The sequence below is a fragment of the Procambarus clarkii genome, chromosome 10 (genome assembly GCF_040958095.1).
Source record: "Procambarus clarkii isolate CNS0578487 chromosome 10, FALCON_Pclarkii_2.0, whole genome shotgun sequence".
NCBI lineage: Eukaryota > Metazoa > Arthropoda > Malacostraca > Decapoda > Cambaridae > Procambarus > Procambarus clarkii.
In genome coordinates this window covers 39,922,777-39,939,548 of record NC_091159.1, presented here as the reverse complement: position 1 = coordinate 39,939,548, position 16,772 = coordinate 39,922,777, and the positions used below count along the sequence as shown (strand labels likewise).

Here is a 16,772-nt window from a genome sequence, read left to right as displayed (position 1 = left end):
CAAGCCTCATCGCGGGCATCAGGAAGGTACGAGGAACCCCAAAGACAGCGTGAAGGCAGCAGGACTCACCTGGTACGTGGTAACACTCATACAGAAGCGGAGGGTACCAGCCACCAACAAGGCCGTAACACGTCAACACCTGGTACGTCCTCGAAATGTTGCCGTTGACGTAATATCCCAGTATACACCTGTGCCCATCAGAAGAAAGTTTTCGTATTTATTGTGGGGACAATTTATATTTTCACTTTTTTTTAATATATAATATATACGTATATTAATTGTAGCGAGAGGACGAGAGAGATGTTTTCATACTCACGTATAATTAACTGTAGTTCCCAGTTGAGTGCTGTTACTCCAGGCTTGGGTCATGTTGACAGTTGGCGGGGGAGGCGGCGTCCAGCAGCCTAGCGGGAGACAGGGAGGTGTAAGTCCCTTGTAATCAGACCTGGTGTCGTACACATTTCTGTGTACCATACATGCTTATTTATACGTCAAGTCTCTCGGTCGACAGGTGTATAGAGGTTCTTAAGCCCTTATGGTTTTTGTCAGATCTACATTTTGAAGCTGTATAGAAAATTATTTTTCTAACATTTATGGTTCATTTGGGAAATTTTGATTACCTTCATTGTTCCCATGACAGTGTATAACCCTTGTCACAGTGCCAGTGTCTGCCTCGTCAGTGTCGCCTCGTCAGTGTCGCCTCGTCAGTGTCTCCTCGTCAGTGTCTGCCTCGTCAGTGTCTCCCAGTACCTTGTGTGTGCTGAGCATATTACTCATATTTATTGAGTGTGAGCTACAGTATTATTATTATTGTTCTAGGCTAGGTTATTATTAATATTAATTGTTGTGAGTTAAGATATTGTTAATATTAATTAAATCCTTAACGCTGTTAAAGTGAGCAAGAGATATGCAGGGTGCCAGGAGAAAAAGGGATCCAGGCACCAGTCTATTACTACATCTATACCATTGGTAATACGTACAGTCCCTCAAGTGTCTGGGTCTTGCTGACCTCCCCCCCCCCCTCGACCTGACTTCGCCCCCCCCCCCTGTCTTCCCCCTATATAATCACTGGTCCTGTGTATCTCTGTTAAGTTTGATAAAAACCTTTACAAAGAAAATTTTTATTTACAATTATCTTTGCGTTTCTTTACTGATGTTGAATTATGTAAAAATTTACAGGAAAAAGTTACCATCTGAGTGTTACTTTTATTAATTCCTTATTATCCTACGACAGATGATCCCTGTCAGCCTGGCCTTTCTGGGGCAGCAAACGACTGACACAACTGAACACAACTTGCGCCGTCAACACAGATTTTCCAACTCAGAAAGCAGGAGCGTCTTCCAAGCAGACTAAAGGTAGGGTTTCCCACCGATCTATCATGAGAGAGATACCTGTACTACTATAAGTGAGATCGTAGTATTGATAACTTTACTATTAAACCCCAGTGTCTATCCAAATCTTAAATAGCTAAAGCAAAATTATTTTGTCAAACTCCTTGGCATAAAAAGATGAAGGTGAGGTTCACAAGGTTATCAGCTGCCTGTCTTGGGATTGAGAATGTCAAGGTTGATGTCTGATCATATTAAGGCGGTTTTTTGGTTTGTGTGCAATGCTCACACACACACACACAGCACCGCTCCTGTGACAGGAAAGTCCACTTCGGGCTCACAATAGCCCGTGCTACTTGCCCCGCTCCAGTAAGGTAAGCTACGGGCTCACCATAGCCCGTGCTACTTGGAACTTGTTCCGAGTAGCTGAATCTATAACAGCAACACCGTTTGTGTGCTTGTGTTTATTGTGCGCGCGTGTGCACGGTTTTGACAGGATACAGTGTTGAAATTCATAAGCTTGATAGTACTTATAATTGTTATGAAATGGCAAATTTCCTCTCAATTGAATGTTTTATCTTAAAATGGCATGTTTCATAGTAAATGATGTGGTTATCTTAAAATGGCAGGTATTGTCATATATTGGAAGGTTACATTCCAATTCCCTCCATTCCCTACATTCCCTCCACCGGAGGGAGCCGGTGGCTGAACGGACAGAACACTGGACGCGTGATCCTGTGGTCCCGGGTTCGATTCCGGGCACCGGCGAGAGACAATGGGTAGAGTTTTTCACCCTGATGCCCATGTTACCTAGCAGTAAATAGGTACCCGGGAGTTGGTGAGCTGTCACGGGCTGCTTCCTGGGGGTGGAGGCCAGGCCGAGGATCGGGCCGCGGGGACACTAAGCCCCGAAATCATCTCAAGATAATCTCAAGGTATACATGTTAAATTTTAAAGATATATTGCATATTTAAGGTTGAATTGTTAATAAAGAATGTATCGTAAATTAAAAGGATTTATTGTCTTAATGACAAAATCTATTACAGACGGAATGGATTGTATTAAGAGTGAAATTCGAAGTTTTTTTTTGTCCCTCTCCGGCGTTGAGTACCTGTCAGCCGGGATCCGTCAAGTACACCATACTCATGACCGGAGTTCACGATGAATGTAAACTCTCAGAGTATACGCATCGTACAGTTAACTACACCTCTCGATATAACGTTTAATCTTTCTACTTGCACGGTATTGAGGAAAATACGGCTGCTTCCAGAACTCTCATAACACTAGAACAAAAAACACTTACCAACGGGGCCGTACAGTTGACAGATGGCCTTGGTGATGGTGGTGCTGGCGGTGATGGGGGTGGCAAGGGTGGCGGTGATGGGGATGGCGGTGAGGGTGGTGGCACTTGCTGACACAGCCCTCCAAAGGGACGTTGAGGTGACCGTAGAGGAAGTAGTCATGTTTATCACCCCAGCATCCAAGGGGTAGAGTCCTCCGGCCGACCAGTTGCCCCCCCTGGCGGGAGAAGGCCAGGGTGAGGAAGGACGGATGAAAGAATAACAACATGAAGCAATCAGGGAGTAAGAACAGAGGATGACAAGACAGAAACGATTAATGACAAGAACATTTGCAAGGGATAAATGAAATAACTAATGATGGAAGGAAAAAAGTAATGGAGTAAAGAATGAAGTAAAACGATGGGAAGAAACAAAAGAATGAAAGAAAGGAGGGTGATAAGAAATATGGAGGCAGAGAGGATAGGCAAGAAAGAATTCGAGGAACGTAGAATGAAATAAAGTGTTGAAGGAATGAAACACCAAAAATAGGAAGGATATAAAATACAAAAGAAGGAATATGCGAAAAGTGAAAGGAGGAAAAATGAAGGTACGAGCTAAAAAAATAATAAATATAAGGAGTCAGGTATGGAGGAAGAGAGGTCAGGTATGGAGTGAAAGCAGGGGAGTCAGTATAAAGCACTAGTACTGTTTTCGTTAACATGACATATAACTAGGATAACCACACAAGAAATTGCCCCCTCTCCCCCCATCCAGTTACTGGGAAGATACTCACACGCTATTAATACCAATCATTGCGTTTCCTCCATTGGTTCCTGAAATGGTTGCTGTAGTGCTGATGTTTAACTGTAAAAAAGTTAAATATATGTGAGTATTATCTGTGAGCACATGAATCACAGGTCACGCATATAACTAACATATATATAACTCGTACAAACTCCGAAACTTGTCTTTATATTTAGGAAACCTCGCCTTCTGTATATTCAAACTAAGTACACTTTGGTAAATAGGTCACCTTTCAGACATTTCTCGCGACCCTTGAGACATACCCTGGCCATGAATTGGACGGTGTCTACCGTCTGGGGATAGGCCAGTGACGCCTCGTCTCCTTCACATGTTGACTGAGCCGCCACAATCCCGCCCGTCACGTTGACGCGAAGCTTGTAACAGTTACCTCTGTAGGGGGTGTAACCCGCAGGGCACACGGCTGTTACCACGGGGCCAGAAAGACAGGAAGAAGGTATTTATAGATACAAGTATATTTATCGGTTGCAGGTTATTTCGAACACAACTGGTTGGTACAGGAGAGACGACTCCGAATTCCTGCTATTAGGCAGAGAGGTTTCCTATTACATAGCTCGTGGTAAGCCTTATCCTTCTAGTTTTCTCTGGACCACTGATGGCCAGTCTGTTGACAACTAGGTCCCTAATTACTGCTAGGTGAACAGGTGCGAATAGTTAAGGATTGGTACCCAGATAATCCACCTTGGATAGGACTCCAACCACATCGTTCGTGACGTCGGGGTAAATGTGTTACCACTCCACCACCAGGACCTGTCACTACCACTCCACCACCACCAGGACCTGTCACTACCACTCCACCACCACCAGGACCTGTCACTACCACTCCACCACCACCAGGACCTGTCACTACCACTACACCACCACCAGGACCTGTCACTACCACTACACCACCACCAGGACCTGTCACTACCACTACACCACCACCAGGACCTGTCACTACCACTCCACCACCAACAGGACCTGTCACTACCACTACACCACCACCAGGACCTGTCACTACCACTCCACCACCACCAGGACCTGTCACTACCACTGCACCACCACCAGGACCTGTCACTACCACTCCACCACCACCAGGACCTGTCACTACCACTCCACCACCACCACCAGGACCTGTCACTACCACTCCACCACCACCAGGACCTGTCACTACCACTACACCACCACCAGGACCTGTCACTACCACTACACCACCACCAGGACCTGTCACTACCACTACACCACCACCAGGACCTGTCACTACCACTCCACCACCAACAGGACCTGTCACTACCACTACACCACCACCAGGACCTGTCACTACCACTCCACCACCACCAGGACCTGTCACTACCACTGCACCACCACCAGGACCTGTCACTACCACTCCACCACCACCACCAGGACCTGTCACTACCACTACACCACCACCAGGACCTGTCACTACCACTCCACCACCACCACCAGGACCTGTCACTACCACACCACCACCACCAGGACCTGTCACTACCACTACACCACCACCAGGACCTGTCACTACCACTACACCACCACCAGGACCTGTCACTACCACTCCACCACCACCAGGACCTGTCACTACCACTCCACCACCACCAGGACCTGTCACTACCACTGCACCACCACCAGGACCTGTCACTACCACTCCACCACCACCAGGACCTGTCACTACCACTGCACCACCACCAGGACCTGTCACTACCACTGCACCACCACCAGGACCTGTCACTACCACTCCACCACCACCAGGACCTGTCACTACCACTGCACCACCACCAGGACCTGTCACTACCACTCCACCACCACCAGGACCTGTCACTACCACTGCACCACCACCAGGACCTGTCACTACCACTCCACCACCACCAGGACCTGTCACTACCACTGCACCACCAAGACCTGTCACTACCACTACACCACCACCAGGACCTGTCACTACCACTGCACCACCAAGACCTGTCACTACTCCTCCACCACCACCAGGACCTGTCACTACCACTCCACCACCAGGACCTGTCACCACCACTGCACCACCAAGACCTGTCACTATCACTACACCACCACCAGGACCTGTCACTACCACTGCACCACCAAGACCTGTCACTACCACTACACCACCACCAGGACCTGTCACTACCACTGCACCACCAAGACCTGTCACTACTCCTCCACCACCACCAGGACCTGTCACTACCACTCCACCACCAGGACCTGTCACCACCACTCCACCACCAGGACCTGTCACTACCACTGCACCACCAAGACCTGTCACTACCACTACACCACCACCAGGACCTGTCACTACCACTGCACCACCAAGACCTGTCACTACTCCTCCACCACCACCAGGACCTGTCACTACCACTCCACCACCAAGACCTGTCACTACCACTACACCACCACCAGGACCTGTCACCACCACTCCACCACCAGGACCTGTCACTACCACTCCACCACCACCAAGACCTGTCACTACTCCTCCACCACCACCAGGACCTGTCACCACCACTCCACCACCAGGACCTGTCACTACCCCTTGTTATGATCTTAGCCTGCAGGAGAAACGAGTCTCCCTCCTTGAGAGTTATTCATCAAGCCTGACCTGATTAGAAGGTCTAGCAAGTATTGAGGTAATAACCCATATGTAAAATAGTTGCTTGGATATGTATAACAGTTTGAGATTATGGGCAATGAAGAAGAAAACAGATAAATGACTGGCTAGGAGATGTGGACATTTTGCTGGAGGCGTGAGGCTCGCTTCCGGAGGACCTTGACCTCACTTGAGTGCCAGACATCGCAGGGGAAAAGCCGCGCTCCGTTGAGCTCCCGTCAGAAGGGAACCCCTAGTGATATATCTCTAAGAGAAGAGAAGTGTGCAGACGTGCCAGCTGTGGAATTGAGCTGAGAACGTTGTGGTGTCAAGTCTTGGACGGCGAGGAGAGTTTAATAAGCTGCTCAGAGGCATTTTCGTGGTCTGTGTGGAGCGCCCTGACCAGACGCCGTCAGAGGGAAAGCGCCCTCGACCAATTAATCTGTGGTAAGCACGATATACGCCAGTTCATAGTGATTGCTTGTAGTTGGTCGTGTGCCCAGCGACAGTAGCGATGTTTATTTATAAGTTAGACATGTTTTAATAAGGCAGAAAGCCTGAAATAGGAGAGTGAAGAGGGAGGAGCACGGAGCGACGTCCATCCCCTCTGAGCTCTGACAGACGACTGAGGGAGCCCGGCTCCTGACGGAGGAAGACCCTCCCAGCGAGTGAGGACCGCCGCCAGGCGAGGTGGAGTATGGACCCGCCCAAAACGGGGGAGTCCACTCTCACTGTATGTAGAGGACAGATAGAGGTTGGAGACAAACATATTGTGTGATTATTTTTGTTTATGTGTTAATGGGGAAACAATTTTATTGGAGTGTCGATGGGTTGCAGGTTTGTCTTTGGGGAAGAAGTTGCTGAGAACTTCGAAGCCAGCATAGATGAAGTAATTGATGAGACTCCAAGGTAGTGAAGCAGAGGACCTCGAGTTGTGAGGAGAAGCAGTGAAGAGGAGTGTCACGTGCTTCTGTAGAGGTGGTGTAGCAGCCAAGAGAGCTGTGGAGGAACCTAACAGAAGGGTGAAGCACCGTAGTTGCACAAGGAAACTTCACGATAGCAGCCTGGAGGAGCTGCAGAGGATCCTGGTAGTGAAGCCCGGAAGAACCTGAAGAGATCAGGGTAGTGAACTTCCAGAGGTGGAAGGGGAAGTTCTGGTGGATTACTTATAGGGAGTTGATAGTGTTTGGTTGTCATTAGCGTGCAAGACGCAGTGAGAGGTGAGTGACTGTTTGCATTCTTATGTCAAGGAGTGTTTTATACTGAAGTTTAGAGTTACAGACGTAGGCTGGATTACCTGCGGTTGTATGCGTTCTAGGACTGATAGGGTGATCGATTGATCATTGTTGTGTATCAATGAACATTTATACTGATATCTGTTATTGCATTCAAATGCTGATTTTCTATATATATATTATCTTGCTGATGGTGCAACAGTGTATGTAGGCTTGATCAACTTGAGGAGGTTGATAATATCAGGTGGTGAATCAGATGATAGGATACCACTTGATAAGCTGATGGTAGAGTTCTGGTTGGGTTGGAGAGCAACCTGATTGTGATATTATAGAGTATAGGATTCATTATTATTATATGTGTGTATGTATCGTGTATGTGCTTTGTCCAGTAAATGTATCCTAATTTGCTGGTGTTTGCCCTTGTCCTAGTGAGGCTTCCCAGGAAGTAGTAAAGAAGGAGAGAGAGAGAGAAAGAACCAAGAACCACTGCTGTGGACAGGGTAGAAGGTAGTATTAATAAGCCAAAAGGGGATCGAGATCATATTATCTAAGGAGAGAGTGGGGAGTCACAGCGGCTCGAGTGGGTGTGTGCACGTGACAACGAGGCTAGGTGTGGGAGCCGCATCCCCTAAATGTATGACGTTGAGCCCCTTTCCAAGAGCCAGAAGCGCCAAGGGTGATCTCCTAGTGAAGTATAAGCACTCTACCGAGTTGTGGGTTGGGTTGTCCATAGAGAAGGATCAACGACGACAACACCAACCAACCCACAGTCTATAATACCCTCCACCACCTGTCACTAGCAGTGCAACCAGAACAAGACATTACTAGTGGAAACAGGGCCTGACAGTACAGGTAACACGGAGGCACCAGAACCCTTACACCTGGTGGCGGTCGGTGGATGTTTCAGGACGGGCCAACTGGTAGTTACCTACAACCAGGAAGGACTTTGGAGTTTTATAAATAAACCTGTAAGTTGTATAAGTTATATAGGTAATTTCTGAAGGCATATGGTAGTTGTCCTAGAAACAGAGTTGGGAATGTATGGCTGTCTAGGACTATTGGGGGTCAGAAGCCGATTAAACAAATATTGCTAGAGTATTGCATCATTCAACATGGAACGCTTTTATAGAATTAAGTGTGTATAGATTATAGTGTTCCATTATGTACAAAAAGCCTGTAGCTTTTGCCATTTCGTTATAAGCTGCTGTTAGTGGAATTGGTTGGCATTTAAAGTGTTATAAAATTAAAGTGGAAATGGAATTCTGGGAGGACAGTTGAATAAGGATGAGCGGTGGCAGGAGAACAGTTGTAAATATGATTCCTTTTATAGGTAAGTGAGTGGCAAAATATGGAGCAAAAATTAAAGAAAACCTTATAGGGTATAAGAAGACTTCTCGAGATGGTAGTAATGACACATAATAATACTCTTAAGTTATATTATATAAATAACAGGAGCATTATAAAAAAATAAAATTAATGAATTTAGTGGTCTTGGATGCACCACCACCAATCATGTCAACTAGAGCACCAATCACAGCATATCCAGCACCACTAATTCACCATAAGCACAAAGTCACAACCCACTCTCGCCCCCTCCCCCCTCCCTCCCCATCACACCAGCACCAGCACACAGTTCACACCTCCAGTTGCACCACCAAGAACACCATCAGCGCCACCAACACCACCACTACCAATCACATCATCACCATTACCACCAATCACTAAAACATTTATTTTATAGTTATATAAGATATACCTGGGACCTTGGTACAAGACCATTGGACTTACGTGGTAGCTGACAGATGTAGCGGAAGTCTGTGCTGGTACAGTCGCCGGCCTTGTACTGGGCCGCCTGGTTCACCACCACGCACCTCGGCCCTCCTGACACCTGCAAACATTATCACTTTATTTGGGGCGAATTAATTCTAAGATAATATTGTTTAGCTGTTGTTGGTCATAATTTACTTCTTGGTAGCCAGACGTGGAGCTCAGAAGCGTTCAGCTTGCGGTGGTTGACCTTGGCTGGGGTCGATCTTGAGATCTTGAGATGATCTTGAGATGATTTCGGGGCTTTAGTGTCCCCGCGGCCCGGTCCTCGACCAGGCCTCCACCCCCAGGAAGCAGCCCGTGACAGTTGACTAACACCCAGGTACCTATTTTACTGCTAGGTAACAGGGGCATAGGGTGAAAGAAACTCTGCCCATTGTTTCTCGCCGGCGCCTGGGATCGAACCCAGGACCACAGGATCACAAGTCCACCGTGCTGTCCGCTCGGCCGACCGGCTCCCTACGGGGTCAATAATGTGTCCCACAATGACTGGAAGTCATATACCTTGTCTTGACCAACAACTGGGAGGAATCCTTTTAAAGTCAATCTCATCGACTTTAACATATCGGAACCTTTATTATTTAAACCAGTTCCAATACTGTTGTTGTATGCTATATACCCAGGTATCCTAGGTGGGACCTTCTTGATAGTTGTGGTCGTATATGGTTCCTGTAAACAGATCACATCTACGTCTCTCATTTTAGCATACAAGATTACGTCATTTATCCGAAGATAAACACTTCGAATATTCCAAGAAAGAAACTTAATTGTTTTTGTTTGATGAGCCATGGTTAAGTGTCCGTGGAGACTTGTGAGTCTTATAAATATCTTGGAGTCGAGGTTAATGATACAAATCTCATCAGCAACCTGCGTAAAAAACTTGTTGAGCGTCTTAAACCTCTCAGAACTCTTGTTGGCAAAGGATTTGGCATTAACATAAAATATGCTCGTAGTTTTTATATTGCCTTTATACGATCTGTTGTTGATTATTATGCCTTGCATCTTCTTAATTTTTCTCCTAAACAATTACAAGGCCTAGATGTAGTACAGAATGATGCCATGCGCATCATCCTGGGTTGTCCTAGAACTGTCAGAATTGTTAACATGAGAAAGGAACTAAACTTACCTTCCATTTACGAAAGAATAGTTCTACTTAGTACTATGTTTTGCGCCAAAACTTTGAAAAATAATGGTCCCCCCAGCTCTATTCAAATTAAATTGAGATCCATTCTAAACAATTCTGACTGTTCCCTCAATCCGCCGCAAAAAGCTCCCTACAGTGTGTGGCTCAGTTGTTGTGTCTATAATCTTCAGAAACTGAATGTATCTCTTAACCCTGATAAAACTGTTCACTATATTCCCCCTTGGAAAGATGTGGAGGTCTCTCTGCATTATACTCCCATCAGTGTAAAACAAATGTATAACACTGACATTTTGAGATGTATAACATTAGAAGCTATTGACAGTCATCTTCAAATTCTCAAACCGACTGAATCCTATGCCTTTACTGATGGCTCTGTGCAGTTAGGCACTGGTAGAACAGGTTGTGCATGTGCAGTGTATAAAGGGAATGAAATGATCATGACTAGTACACAGAGATTGAACAACTGGGCAAGCACGACACAGACCGAGCTATTGGGTATTTATCTAGCCACTGAATACCTTAAGCTCAATGGTGGTGGAGTTATTTTCTGTGACTCTAAAAGTGCTCTGCAGTCCTTAAATAACCCATCACAATGTATGTCGGAAGTAGCTTGTAATATTAAATGGAATGTAATTTTTGCCAATGATAATAATTCTTGTATAAAATTTGTGTGGATCCCATCCCATGTTGGAGTTGAAAAACATGACTTTGTAGATCAATTGGCCAATGAGGCTTGCAGGAAAGAAAACATTGATTATGATTTTGGACTATCTAATGCAGTTATTAGAAACATACAAATTAAAGAAATTAATTCAGATTTAGAAGAACTAAGAAATGCACAGAGACCTGAAAGCTGCAGTATTAAAAGTTATGACAAGTTCTGTAATAATAGGTATTTGTATGGTCAGCACAGTAACCGGACCAGGCAATGTGATGTAGTAATCGCGCGAATTCGCCTTGGCTATAGACACATCTGGCAGGTTAGTGAGGCTGAGCCACTACCAGAATATTCAGATTGTAAACTCTGTGATAAACCTTTAATGCATTCACTAGAACACTATATTGATGAATGTGAAACCGTAAAGGACTTTAGACCTCCTGGCCTATTGTACCACCAACTGTGTAACTATTTTATTGACTCAGGTGTTCTGGACGACATCCTAACAATTTACCCAAAATTTGCTTGTCCATTTTAAAGAATGAAGAACAATTTCTACTTATATTCTAAGCTGTATCACTTATGAACCCATCCCTGCACTTGTGTGGCAGTGCACAATAGAAAGTTGTTTTCACATATCCACACATTAAAACATTGATTGTAACCGTGATATATATGTGCTTCAGCCTACAGTTTAGGCCTATTGTCTTATGTATGACCCTCTGTCCTGCGTGACAGTGAATACTAGCATTAACCTCAATTTAATAAGACTATCAAAATCCTCAGATTAGGCAAAATTGTAATTAATTTTGTCAATAAAGATGTTAATAATAATAATTTATTATTTACCGGTTGATAACCAGGCGGTTGAGAGGTCGTCCTCTGCCGTCCAGGAGAAGCAGGACGAAGGTGACCCCAAGCCTCGTCCCCTTGCCCGATGTTAACATCTTCCCTTGTACTCCAAGCTGCCCAACCACTTGGGCTTGACGGTAGAGCGACGGTCTCCTTTCATGAAGCTTGACGTTCAATCCCCGACCGTCCAAGTGGTTGGGCACCATTCCTTCCCCCCGTCCCATCCCGAATTCTTATCCTGACCCCTTCCAACTGCTGTATAGTCGTGGTGGCTTGGCGCTTTTCCCTGATAGTTCCCTTCCCTTGTACTCACTCGACCAGGCCTTGGAGGCCTGTTCGAGGACCGGGCCGCGGGAACGCTATGCCCCGAAATCATCTCAAGATAACCTCAAGGTACTCCAAGCTCTTACTGCCATCTTTATTTCTGCCTTCCACAAGGTTCTCAAAAAAGATAAATTCTTTTGTTAGCAAGAATGTTATTGACGGATGCTGCGGGTCGGCCGCTAATGTTAGGAAACTGGCTAATGGTAATATTCTTGTGACTACCAGAAGATACCTGCGTCGACAACGTTGAAGTTATTGGTATCAAATATGTAACATTTGCTTAATGGAGAGTGAGAGACTTTCTTCGCTTAAATTGACGAGCCTCTACGGTCGTGGGTTAAAGGTTGGCGACGATGGCAACCTTCTGACGTTGGGTGTCCTTCCCTGGTTATGTGATGTAAGAATTTAATTGGTGACGGGGCTCGATGTGGTACATATCGCCACCGTCACCACCACCTATCACACTCCACCACCGTCAACACCAATCACACACCGTCACCACCACCACCGCTAGCACCAGTAATTACACACTGCCACCAGCGGTCACACACCATCACCACCACCGCTAGCACCACTAATTACACACTGCCACCAGCGGTCACACACCACCACCACCACCAGAAGTATCAGGGCAACTTACAGGAGGACATACGCCGACACAGGTGGTACTCTGGGGCAGAGCTGGTAGGATGGAGTTCGTGTTACTGGAAAATGAAGAGAACACAAGTAACGTATTTGCCTCAAAGACGTTGTGACCAACACACCACCTACCCCCTAAGATGTCACCTGGAGAGTCCAGAACTATAAGTAGGGCAAGACGTGTATGTAATATTTCAGCACTGCGAAAAATATATAGTGATCTGGCTAAGACAATGTTGATTGCTTTAACAGCATGGCAGAAAGCGACACAGTCCCACCAGAGTGAGGTGTTCATGACAAAACATGTTCGGCAGCTGTGCTTGGCGATAAAGAATGACAACATACTTGACGATGTGAGCTGTGAGGTAGAAGTCCGTTGAATTCAGGTTCTGCAGGTCGGTGGCGTTGAAGACAACGGCCAGAGAGGCGTTCACCTGAGAACACCTGAGGGCGTGGAAAGTCTTACCTGTCATATACATCATTAATGATATCAATATTATCATTAGCAGCTGGAAAATGTGCGCATCGTGTAGACCCCAAAGAATTCACGCCCGTATTTTCAGCGTGGCGCAGGACTTGGTCCTGGGTACCAGACATGACAGTGTGGAGCAGGACTTGGTCCTGGGTACCAGACATGACAGTGTGGAGCAGGACTTGGTCCTGGGTACCAGACATGACAGTATGGAGCAGGACTTGGTCCTGGGTACCAGACATGACAGTATGGAGCAGGACTTGGTCCTGGGTACCAGACATGACAGTATGGAGCAGGACTTGGTCCTGGGTACCAGACATGACAGTATGGAGCAGGACTTGGTCCTGGGTACCAGACATGACAGTATGGAGCAGGACTTGGTCCTGGGTACCAGACATGACAGTATGGAGCAGGACTTGGTCCTGGGTACCAGACATGACAGTATGGAGCAGGACTTGGTCCTGGGTACCAGACATGACAGTATGGAGCAGGACTTGGTCCTGGGTACCAGACATGACAGTGTGGAGCAGGACTTGGTCCTGGGTACCAGACATGACAGTGTGGAGCAGGACTTGGTCCTGGATACCAGACATGACAGTATGGAGCAGGACTTGGTCCTGGGTACCAGACATGACAGTATGGAGCAGGACTTGGTCCTGGGTACTGGAATACGGCTGGCCTCCCCCTCTCGGTCGCCAGGCACCAACGGTTGTGTACCGGACATAATTTAACACAATGCATGATAATATAAAAAGTAATTTCAGTGTAATAACATTAAAAAGTGACTTTCTTCTTTGTGGCAATTTAATAAATTACTTATTTTTGCATAATAACATTAGAGGTCTCTTGCTTCGGGATGCTAAGATAATTGGTGTGTCAGGATAATTAGGTAACTTATATGAGGGCAATGAAAGTACTTTGTTTTTTCATATCTCAGTCAGTTATTCAGAAACATGGACAAAAACAAGACAGTTAATAAAGACAGTCAACAAAGACACTGCCAAAAAGTCAGAGAGCTAAAAGATAGTTAGCCAAAAACAAAAGCAAATAGACAGAATGTGTGACATGACTTATCAAATACAGTATAGCCTAAGCGTAAAGAAAGAACAGAAGAGAAAACTAGTAATAGTTTGCACGGTAACATGACGAGGATTCGGACCCCACTCACCGTAGAGCTGCTCCCGAGATGCCCATCACGGCCCTGTCCATAGACACGTTGTAGCAGGTGTTGGCGTCGCTCCACTGCTGGAAGGTGTCCGGGCAGCGCACTGAGAAGTGTAAATACACGTCAGTCCCCACTAGAACACGGGGAACCCACGTCAATCCCCACTAGAACACGGGGGAACCCACGTCAATCTCCCACTAGATCACAGGAACCCACGTCAATCCCCACTAGAACACGGGGGAACCCACGTCAATCTCCCACTAGATCACAGGAACCCACGTCAATCCCCACTAGAACACGGGGGAACCCACGTCAATCTCCCACTAGATCACAGGAACCCACGTCAATCCCCACTAGAACACGGGGGAACCCACGTCAATCTCCCACTAGATCACAGGAACCCACGTCAATCCCAACTAGATCACGGGGAACCAACATGCAAGAAAAACAATGCCAGTTGTTTGGTTGCCAATGCCAGTTATTGCCAGTCGTTTCTGCCCGAAACGCTGCGCGTACTAGTGGCTTTACAAGATTGTAAATACTATGCTATGTATTCTCTCTAACCCAGTGTACCTTCTTGTATATAAATAAATAAATAAATAAATAAATAAATAAGTTCTTTTAAGGCAGAAACCAGAACTCATTATCAAATAGACTCCTCTAAATCTGGTCTTAGATATCAAACTTACTTTTAGATCCAGAAAGTTATTTAACTTAGATACGAAAATCCTGGGTTGGTTTTTAGATACTGAATCTATGGTCAGCTCTTATATAAAGAAACCTTGAATGTGTTTCAGGTACGAATATCTACATTAATTCATGGATATAGAACTCAAAGCTCAGTTTCTGATACCGAAACATGTTCATTTTCTAATATAGATGACCAGCTCATTTTCTGAGTTTGAAGTCAAAGATTTTTTTGGTTTAATAGAGAAAAAAAAGAAATTTTCTGATATATGAACAACATTTACTTTTGTCTAATATAAAAATTACGTTCTTTTATCATCTACGTCTATTTTCGTATATTGAAAAATACATTATTTTCCAGATACATAGAAATCTGCGCTCTGGATTTATATAAATTCAATAATTATGTGCAGTTGTTAATCATTGAAGCCTATGATCATCTTTTGTGTTAATCATTGAATCCTATGATTATTTTTTATACAGCCTCTCTTCAGAAGTCAAGAGGAGGGGTCTACAGAACAGGGGGGATTCACACACCAGGTGTAACCCGCTTTTCAGTGTATGTATACTCAGTTTACTTTCATTCTTGACATAGGCTAGGATTAAGGAATACTTTAGTCGTGATTTTAGACTTAAAGCCCAACACCAAGCCATGCGGAATGTTATACAGTGTAGGGAGAAGATTGTACAGGGCAGGGAAAAGGTTGTACAGGGGCAAGGGGATTTAATACAGGACAGGAGAAGGTTGTACAGGAGAAGGACAAGAGGGAGGTTGTACAGTACAAGGTAAAGTCTGGACAAGAAAGATGGAAGGTCAGCACTTACATTGACAGGGCAGCGAGAGATTTCTACTCCAGACAAGGTCGCCGCTACCAGGCACGCCTTGACAGGTGCTGACGCCTTGGGTAGTGTAGGGTCCTCCTGTGGGGCCCTCCATCCTGTACTCTCTCAGACACTGGTAGGAGATGTTGGCTCCCGGGGCTCGAGATTGTGACACGTTGGCCAACATATAGTAACTGTTAGGCTGGTAGGGCAGACTCATCACGTTAATGACCGGACAGTTGATGCCTGCAGATGAGAGTTTAGCGTAAATATTATACTTAGCTTTATTTTATTGTGTAAATTTGTTTTAAATCAAGTATACTAAGTCAGAGTGCTAGCCATAAATTGTAAAAGCAGCCGGTATCAAAGACAGCTTTCAAATCGGGACTGACCAACTAGAGAGGGCTCAAAACAGCTGCACCAATCAGAGAGCATTTAAACTGAGCCTGACCGATACGAGCATGTAAAGACGAACTATCTGGCTAAGATAAGAGAGATTTAATGGAAGTTCTAGCAAGATTAGAACAGGTGTGACGCATGATAACACACGTAGAAATGTTTAGTGAACCTGACTGCGTGGCACGGTTGGAAGTCGCTTGTCAGAGCGACCACAGCAATGCCCTGCAGAGAGCCTTGCAAGACATTGCTACGTCAAGTCTCGCTTCATTTACACAAATATATGTATCGTAATAATACTTCATCCCATGATACTGTATCGTAATAGTACAGCATCCCATGATACTGTTCCCAGTGCTATGTAGTTATAACGGCTTGTCGCTTTATTCTAATAATTTACTTCTCTTATTTTTCAAATCTTTTACATTTTGTTTGAAAGAAATGATAACATTGAGGCTACTGTCCATGAGGCTACTACTGAGGCTACTGGTAGCCTCAGTAGTATAATGGAGGTGACAGTGGAGGTGATAATG

General features: G+C 45.4%; 1 protein-coding gene across 1 annotated transcript in view; it reads right to left on the bottom strand.

Annotated features, from left to right (window-relative positions):
- The window catches only part of LOC123745520 (uncharacterized), an 88,674-nt gene that overhangs the window by 23,667 nt on the left and 48,235 nt on the right, over positions 1 to 16,772 (bottom strand). The window contains exons 10-19 of the mRNA XM_069321907.1: positions 15,847 to 16,089; positions 14,338 to 14,437; positions 13,043 to 13,141; positions 12,699 to 12,762; positions 9,042 to 9,141; positions 3,677 to 3,834; positions 3,403 to 3,473; positions 2,633 to 2,847; positions 317 to 404; positions 70 to 188 (exon numbers count right to left, since the gene is read on the bottom strand). Of these exons, the coding sequence (XP_069178008.1) occupies positions 70 to 188; positions 317 to 404; positions 2,633 to 2,847; positions 3,403 to 3,473; positions 3,677 to 3,834; positions 9,042 to 9,141; positions 12,699 to 12,762; positions 13,043 to 13,141; positions 14,338 to 14,437; positions 15,847 to 16,089 (1,257 nt within the window). The remainder of the gene's footprint in view (positions 1 to 69; positions 189 to 316; positions 405 to 2,632; positions 2,848 to 3,402; positions 3,474 to 3,676; positions 3,835 to 9,041; positions 9,142 to 12,698; positions 12,763 to 13,042; positions 13,142 to 14,337; positions 14,438 to 15,846; positions 16,090 to 16,772) is intronic.